The following is an 8,848-nucleotide window of genomic DNA, read 5'->3' on the forward strand; positions in this document are numbered from 1 at the left end:
CATTCATGTCGCAATGGCAGGATTTTCTTTTTTATAGCCAAATGTTCCATTACATTCCACATATTTTATTATGTATATTTCATAATTTATACATATATATATCACATTTTTAAAAATTTATCTTTATTGTTGAATGTGTTACAGATGTTCCTCATTTTCCTCCCATTGAACCCCTCCTCCCCACACCTGCCCCCCTCCTGCCTTTCCCCACACTGTTGTCTGTGTCCATTGGTTATGCATATATGCATGTAAGTTCTTTGGTTTATTTCTTCCCGCCCCCGAACCCCTCTTCCCTTTGAGGTTTGCCAGTCTAGCAACCAATTTGCACTTTTAATCCCTTCACCTTTTTTACCCATTCCCCCAACCCCCCCTCCCATCTGGCAACTAACAAAATGTTCTCTGTATCTGAGAGTGTTTCTGTTCTGCCTGTTCATTTTGTTTGTAGATTCCATTGTCAATAGATATGTATTCATTGCCATTTTGTTTGTTCATATTTTTTATCTTTTTCTTCAAGAAGATCCTTCAACATTTCCTATAATAATGGTTTGGTGGTGATGAACTCCTTTAGCTTTTCCTTGTCTGGGAAACTCTCGATATGTCCATCGATTCTACATGACAGCTTTGCAGGATAGAGTAATCTTGGTTGTAGGTTGTTACTTTTCATCACTCTGAATATTTCTTGCCACTCCCTTCTGGCCTGCAAAGTTTCCTTTGAGAAATCAACTGACTGTCTTATGGGAACTCCCTTGTAGGTAACTGCTTTTCTCTTGCTGCTTTTAAGATTCTCTTTGTCTTGAACTTTTTCATTTTGATGATGATGTGTCTTGGTGTGGGCCTCTTGGGGTTCATCTTGTTTGGGACTCTGTGCTTCCTGGACTTATATGTCTGTTTCCTTCACCAAATTAGGGAAGTTTTCTGCCATTATTGTTTCAAAGAGGTTTTCGATTTCTTGTTCTCTCTCTTCTCCTTCTGGCACCCCCAAGATGTGAATGTTGGCACACTTGAAGTTGTCCCAGAGGCTCCTTACACTATCCTCATTTTTTTGGTATATATCACATTTTTAATCCATCAATGGACACTTAGGTAGTTTCCATATTTTGGCTATTGAGCATGAGAGTGCAGATGTCTCTTTGAGATACTAATTTTGTTTACTTCAGAGATTTATCCAGAAATGAGACTGTTGGATTATGTGGCAGTTCTGATACTGTTGTAATTAGCTAGTTATTAATAATAGGAGAGGAGCAAAGGGAAGACCAGACATTATAGATATGTTCCCTGCAAAACACCGGGGGAGGGATCCAGTAAAGGGAGATAGACGCATGCCCAGTAGAGTTGGAGTGACAGAGGGAAGGTGTTTGCTGTCAGTCAGAGGGCATTGGCCAGAAAGGGTGTGGCCACGGCAAGAATGCAAACGTTTGGGAATCTATAAACCCCTAAACAAAGAAGTTTGCCTTCTTGGAACATTTTGTTTAACTCCTGGCTTAAAGAGGCCCTTTTGCTCCTGCTTCCTTGCATTTGCTGTGTGGCCCACGGCCATGCGGACCCCACTTGCTATGGACCAATGGACTGCAGCTGGCCGATACTGAACTGGACCCGGCTCCAACATAGAAAGGAAACTCTGAACACTGGCTCTGGACACTGGCTCTACTGAAGCTCCAGCTGCACTTCTCTGACTGAACTAAGGGAAATGGGACTTTGGAAATGCAGAGATTTAATTCCACACAAATAAAAATCACTTGTTCTCCTATATGAGTGTAAGCAAATCCCTTTTTTCAGGATTTCACAAGGGCTCTACCCCCAACAGCAACCAGGGGACACGAGGCACACTCAAGGCACATTCTTCTCACTCTTCTCCGGGATAAGTTCTATTTTTAATTTTTTGAGGAACCTAATACTGTTTTCCATAATGGCTGTACCAATGCACAATCCCACCAACAGTAGGAATTTACAGGGTTCCTTTTCTCTACATCCTCACCATCTTGTAACCTTTTTTCTTGTTGATAGTAGCCATCCTAACAGTTTCGAGGTGATATATCATGATTTTGATTTGCATTTCCCTAATAATTAGTGATGTTGAGTATCTTTTCATGTACCTGTTGGCCACTTCTGTGTTCTCTTTGGGAAAATGTCTATTCAGATCTTTTGCTCATTTTTAAATCAGTTGGTTTTTTGTTTTTGTTTTTGTTATGGAGTTGTGTGAGTTCCTTATATATTTTAGGTATTAACCCCTTAGCAGATATATGGTTTCTACTATGGTCCGAATGTTTGTGTGCCTCTAAAATTCATATGTTGAAATTCTGATACCCCCTGTTACAGTATTAAAAGGTGGGGCCTTTGGGAGGTGATTAGCTCATGAGGGCAGACCCCTCGTGAAGAGAATTAGCACGTTTATAAAAGACGTCCTAGAGAGTTTGCCAGCCCCATTCCACTAGAAAACTAAAATTCCATGTGTGAGGCTCTAGCTGTGAAGCAGGAGGAGAGCTCTCACTAGCCACACGGAATCTACAGCACCCTCATCTTGGACTTCCCGCCTCCAGCACTGTGAGGAATGAATTCCTGGTGTTTATGAGCCATCTGGTCTCTGGTATTTTATTATAGAAGCCCAAATGGACTAAAACAGTGTGCAAATAAATTCTCTCATTCCTAGGTTGCCTTTTTCTTTTTTTTATTATTTCTTCTTCTTCTTCTCCTTTTTTTTTTTTGCTAGTCCATTATTTATTTATTTAATTAAGTTTATTGGGGTGACATTGGTTAATGAAATCATATAGGTTTCAAGTGTAGATTTCTAATTATTTCTTTTGCTGTGCAGAAACTTTGTAGTTTGATGTAGTCATATTTGTTTATTTTTGCTTTTGTTGCCTATGCTTTGGGTGTCATGTCCCCCCAAAATTGCCAAGACCTATATCAAGGAGCTTTTTCCCTATGTTTTCTTCTAGGAGTTTTATAGTTTCAGGTCTTATAGTTAAGTCTTCGATCCATTTTGAGTTAATTTTTGTGTGATTTGCATAAAATAGGGATCCAGTTTTATTCTTTTGCATATAGATAGCTAGTTTTCTCCAGCACCATTTATTGAAAAAAACTTTATCCACTGTGTATATTTTATTTTTAATTTATCTTTATTGTTGAAAGTTAAAGATGTCCCTCCATTTTCCCCCATTGACACACTCCTCCCTACTCCCACCCCCACCTGCCTTCACCGCACTATTGTCTGTGTCCATTGGTTGTGCATACATGTATACAAGTTCTTCAGTTTATTTCTTCCCACCCCCTTCCCTCTGAGGTTTGTCAGTCTGTTCACTACTTCCAAGTCTCTGGATCTGTTTTGTTCATCAGTTTAATTTGTTCATTAGATTCCACAAATAAGTGAGATCATGTGACCCTTGTCTTTTTCTGACTGGCTTATTTTACGTAGCATAATACTCTCCAGGTCCCTCCATGTTGTCTCAAAAGATAAGAGCTCTTTCTTTCTTATAGCTGCATAGTATGCTAAAAGGTAGCATTCTATATAAACTTTTGCACCTTGATTTTCTCACTAACAGTGAACCTTTCTACTCTTTCTGCAATATGGTCAATGCTGCATTGTTTCTACACTGCCTGGTTATAGTGGATATTACGTGACCAGTTCCTGATTTTAGGACAAAATTTTTTTTCACTTTTACATTTAGACTGTCTCAAAATAACTTTATAGATACATCTTTTTCTACAACTCATGATTATTTACTTAGCATAAATTATTTGAGCTGGCCAGTATGGCTCAGTGGCGGAGCATCGTCCCATGGACTGAGAGGTCCTGGTTCGATTCCCAGTCAGGGCACATGCCTGGGTTGTGGGCTCGATCCCCAGTAGGGGGCGTGCAGGAGGCAGCTGATGGATGTTTCTCACATTGATGTTTCCGTCTCTCCCTCCCTCCCCCTCTCTCTAAAGTATCAATAAAAACATATAAAAAGAAAAAGAAAACACTCATTTGGTTCAAAGTTTTAAAAAAATTATTTGAAATTATTTTGGGTGCTGTTGTTTCATGTTTACAAGTTGTTCCTGAAAGGTTATACAATTTATACCTCTTCCAGCAGGTGTCGCCACTAGGTGAAAAGGGAAATACCTTAAAAGGCTATTTGGAACTTTTTGAATATCATATATAAGAAAAACTAGGAACAAAAAACAGTGGTGGGTTGGCATTGTGGAGTTCTGGAAGGGGAGGGTTTCCGTGAGTGGTGGTTGGGCATGCTTGTGAGAACTCAGGTGAGGTGTCAGTTCTGGTTTTATCTTTGGGACAAGTCACTGAGACCCTCAAGTCTGGATTCTCATCATTGAAAAAGGGAGTGGTGCCTACTGAGTTTATTTGAGCCCCCTTTTATCCCAAAATGGATCTGTGAGGATGAAACACGAGAGAGGTTTTTCCAACTCTAAAATTTTTTAATTTTATAACTGTTCCTTCATGTTCAAAGGGAATGAAAATTAGGCTCCTGCTTATCCTGGTTCTGACTAAAGGGCTAGACCTCCCGTTTCCTAATGCTCTGGGTTCTTAATCTCTCTTCATTTCAGGAAATGCTAACCCTAAACTTCTCAACCCACCCCAGAGGGCAGTCTCTTAGCTTCCATAGATAACCTTTCACAAAACTCAGAGCATTGGAGAGGGAATGTTAAAAGTACAAGAGACCCCTGACTGCACAGTTATAGATAAATATTTTTAAAACGCAGACAGTTATTTTTAGATGATGTAATATGGATGATGTAGATCACATGACTCCCATAATACGGCACTTGGGATGTGGTGGTGTTAGATTTGGCTCTTTGTGGTGCAGTGATTTGAAGCCGGCAGCCAGGGAGGCTGCGCTTCAGGCAGACGCTGTCCCCGGCCAGGCTGTCCTGAAGCAGAGGTCACCCGCTGCCGGCCGCTGCAGGTCCGCTCATCCGCAGAGCTGTTTGTATTAGAAGCTCCCCGGACCGCACCGAGTGAGAACTTCTGTTCCTGAGCTGAGATGGCTCAAGAATACATTCCATGTTCCGTCATTTCCTTCCTTTCTCTACAGCAAACAAACTGAAGTGGACCCAAGTGTGCAAGAACTGGAAACGTTAATAGACATGATCCAGAAGCAGCTGAAAGATCATCCCTGCAGAGACAACATTCTCGAGGCATTTCAAGTTTATGACAAGGAGGCTTCAGGCTTTGTGGACAAAGAAGATTTCTTCAAAATCTGTGACTCTCTTAATGTCCCAGTGGATGATTCCTTGATCAAGGAGGTCAGTATGAGTTATTCTTCCAGGAGGTTGCGAGGCTGAGCGCCGTTCATTCTCTCCTAAAGACAGCGTATGTGTTTTCGTTTTAACTGGGGAAGACCTAGTTCAAGTCAGGTCTCCTGCTGGGTCCTGATTATGCTTTTCCCTTGATTCACTGCTGTTCTGTTCTAATTCTGCTGCAAGGCCACTCTTTCAGTGGTAGGGGGCTAGACAGCACGGGGAGGCTGAGAAGACATGCCAGGGCTGGAGGGGCAGCCGCCAAGGGGCACTCAGAGACCCTGGACGGAGCGGGTTGGCGGGCCGCCTTCAACACCTGTCACAGCATTAAGTACGTGAGCCCAGCAGGACTAGCACGGGAGAAGGCATGACCACTGCCCAGGACAGTGGCATCTGTCAGTAGGGGTCACAGGGTGACATGGACATTCTCCTCCTAGAATTTCCACAAGTGAGTTGAAGAGGGTGTTTCATGCCTCCCCCCCACCCCATCGTAAACTCCTTTAGCCTAGAAGTCCAACGAAATTCCTCCCCCCTTGCCAAACTGACTATGACTTATTATCATTGAGACATTCTTACTAAGAACATTGAGGTACTGTTGACGTTAAAGATCTTTTAGCAAAAAGGAATGTTCAGAATTAAGATCCATTTAGGGAGGGCTTTTGTTTAGGGCTAGAGTGACTAGCTTGGAGATGAGGTTATTTTGTAGACAGGAACATTAGCAAGGAGGGAGGGAGGCAGAAAGTATAGTATTTGTTCACACGGGCCACAGCCCACGTAGCTTCCCGAGTCTCAGACGGACAGCATGCCCACATCTGATTTTTAGGTCATGGGTACCACGTGTGAGCTGACATGAGCGAGGACTTGCAGTGGAAGTGGGACAGGGGAAGTGGGTGGGATGGATTTGCATGGGTCTTACGAAGGTAACCCCAGCAGACCAGTCTACTACCGCTCACGGCTGGTTTCAGGGGATATGGTTTGAGCAGTGGCACAACTCGATTCTTCTATTAGACTGCACTAGCCGTAGCCACTATTTAAAGAGTCTTACTCTGCACAGACTGGGTGGACAAAGTCTTGTATTTGAATATAAAAATAACTGAAAGTCCTTAAAAATTTTTTTTTTTTTTTTGAAAATGACAGTGTCCTTATACATGCAAATGTTAGTCCTAAAATCTTGGGCAGGCCATTTACTCCATCTGAGGTTTGACTTTGTTAACTCTAAGGGGATGATATCTGACCTACCTACCGGGCTCACAGGCTCACGGGGATATGAACTCTATGCTGCTTTACAAAGGCTGGGTTCCCTGCGTGTCTGTCCCACCTGCTCTCTCTGTCCTCCCTGCAGCTAATCAGGATGTGCTCCCACGGAGAAGACAAGATCAACTACTACAGCTTCGTCCGTGCGTTCTCCAACTGACCTGGCTGGCGAGAGGAAGCAATGCCGCTTTGTGAGCTTGGACCTGCACTTTGAAATATACCTTGTACTCTGTATAGAGGCATTTACAGAGCTCGTGAAAGTATATTTCTTTCTTTCTTTTTTGGTTCTTATAATTTACTGCTTCTGAAGTCTAAGTTAAATTGGATCTTGGAAGAGCTAAGGTTGATGCCTTATTGAGGGAGGTGGAGGTAGGGGTTCTGTGATGGTTAATTTTATTGTCACGTTGACTGGGCCTTGGGATACCTTGATATTTGGCCAAACGTGATTTCTGGGTGTCTGTGAGGGTGTTTCTGGATGTGATTCGCATTCGAATTGGCACAGAGTAAAGCAGATTGCCCTCCCCAGTGTGAGTGGGCTGCATCCAACTCATTAAAGGCCTGAATAGAAAACCCTTCTCCAAGTAAAAGTGAATCCCCACCACCACCACCCCATGCCTTCACACTGTGACATCAGCCTTTCCTGCCTTCTGACTCAAACTGAAATGTTAGCTCTTCCTGGGTCTCAAGCATGCTGGCCTTCAGACTGGAATTGCTCCATCAGCTCTCACGGGTCTCCTCCAATTTGCTGACTTGTCAACCTCCATAAGCATGTGAACCATTCCTTATAATAAATCTCATTCTCTCTCCACGTATCCTATTGTTTCTGTTTCTCTGGAGAGCCCTGACCAATGCAGGTGTACAATGAGTAGGAGTGGAGGAAAGACAGAATTGGCGAGGAGATGCATCGTTCGGGATTTGGGGAATAAACACACACTACTGGTGTTGCTGCCTGCCAAGGCCTCACTCCCCACCTGCCTGCCTGCCCCAGGAGTACAGGGAAGCACACCACGTGTTCTCCACACTGTGGTCTAGGCCCTTTAGTAGGCCTGCATTTATGAACAATGAAAGAATAGAAAATGCCAAAGTGTGACAGGTACGTGACATTTCATGGAACCTTGGTTTCAACAGCGTGTGTATTCACTGGGTCACTATGCAAAATGTATTTCTTGATGTGGTTTGTAGTAAAAAACAACAAACAAACAAACAAAAGAGAAGAAAGAAAATTGAGAAGAACTCTGCTTTGAGAGAGCCCACCTCGAGAGAGGAGGGAACGACCGGCGACAGTTCCTGTTTGCTGAGAGCTCGGTGACCTTGTAGACTCGGAGCTGCTCCTCAATCGGCCGCCAGATTCACCCTTCCAAGTCCTGCCCCAGACTCCCGCTACCTACGAAGTGTTGTACAGGAGGATGGAGTTCATGTGATCAGGGTGCCCGGCCCTCTCTGAGCTGGTGGTGAACGTCCTTGGTTTTCCTCTCCTAATAAGCCCCCTCGAAGCAGCTTAATAAAAGGGCTGTGGATGTCTCATGTCGATTCCCTCTTTCTACTCCAGGCTGATATCTCACGAAGAATCCATGTTTGATGTTGTTTCCCCCAGTCACACAGAACTATTTAAACAGTCTGATTTTCAAGTATTTAAAAGTCTAAAATAAAAACACGAAGCTCTATCCTGCCTGCCCCAGCTCAGTCCTGTGCCAAACTTGGAAGCGGGTCGTGGGGGGGGGGGGCGAGGGGGGTGTCAGGGCAGGTATGGTGAATTTCTTCTTCCTTCTGGTTTCTGTTCCTTCTGCCACATTCAGCTATATTGCTGTTTCTGGCCTTCATAGTGTCTGGAAAGGTAGTGGGTAGAAACCAGAGGAAAAGAGCAAAATCTTATCACTGCGGCAGGCAAAGTCGCAGGCTGGGGTCAGGGCCCTAGAGGCTGGCTCTCTCCTCCCTCCCCCCTCCCCCCTCCCCCAGGGCACCTCTGCTGTGAGTTCTCAGGACGCCTTCCCACAAGAAGCCTGACGCCTCGCAGTGGCTAGCCTCAGAGCAGCTGCCCGCTCTCACAGTGCACCCCTCCAGGCTCTCTCAGTGCACCCCTCCAGGCTCTCTCAGTGCACCCCTCCAGGCTCTCTCAGTGCACCCCTCCAGGCTCTCACAGTGCACCCCTCCAGGCTCTCACAGTGCACCCCTCCAGGCTCTCTTAGTGCACCCCTCCAGGCTCTCACAGTGCACCCCTCCAGGCTCTCACAGTGCACCCCTCCAGGCTCTCTCAGTGCACCCCTCCAGGCTCTCACAGTGCACCCCTCCAGGCTCTCTCAGTGCACCCCTCCAGGCTCTCACGCCCCGGGGCCTCTCAGAGGGGCCTTTCGGCCGACCG

General features: G+C 44.7%; 1 protein-coding gene across 1 annotated transcript in view; it reads left to right on the plus strand.

The window, feature by feature from the left end:
- Window positions 1-6,749, plus strand: part of EFHC1 (EF-hand domain containing 1) — a 73,302-nt gene extending 66,553 nt beyond the window's left edge. Inside the window, exons 10-11 of the mRNA XM_036249355.1 lie at window positions 5,031-5,241; window positions 6,578-6,749. Of these exons, the coding sequence (XP_036105248.1) occupies window positions 5,031-5,241; window positions 6,578-6,649 (283 nt within the window). The 3' untranslated portion in view covers window positions 6,650-6,749. The remainder of the gene's footprint in view (window positions 1-5,030; window positions 5,242-6,577) is intronic.
- Window positions 6,750-8,848: the final 2,099 nt, after the last annotated feature.

The sequence above is a fragment of the Molossus molossus genome, unplaced genomic scaffold, assembly GCF_014108415.1.
Source record: "Molossus molossus isolate mMolMol1 unplaced genomic scaffold, mMolMol1.p scaffold_m16_p_8, whole genome shotgun sequence".
Taxonomy (NCBI): domain Eukaryota; kingdom Metazoa; phylum Chordata; class Mammalia; order Chiroptera; family Molossidae; genus Molossus; species Molossus molossus.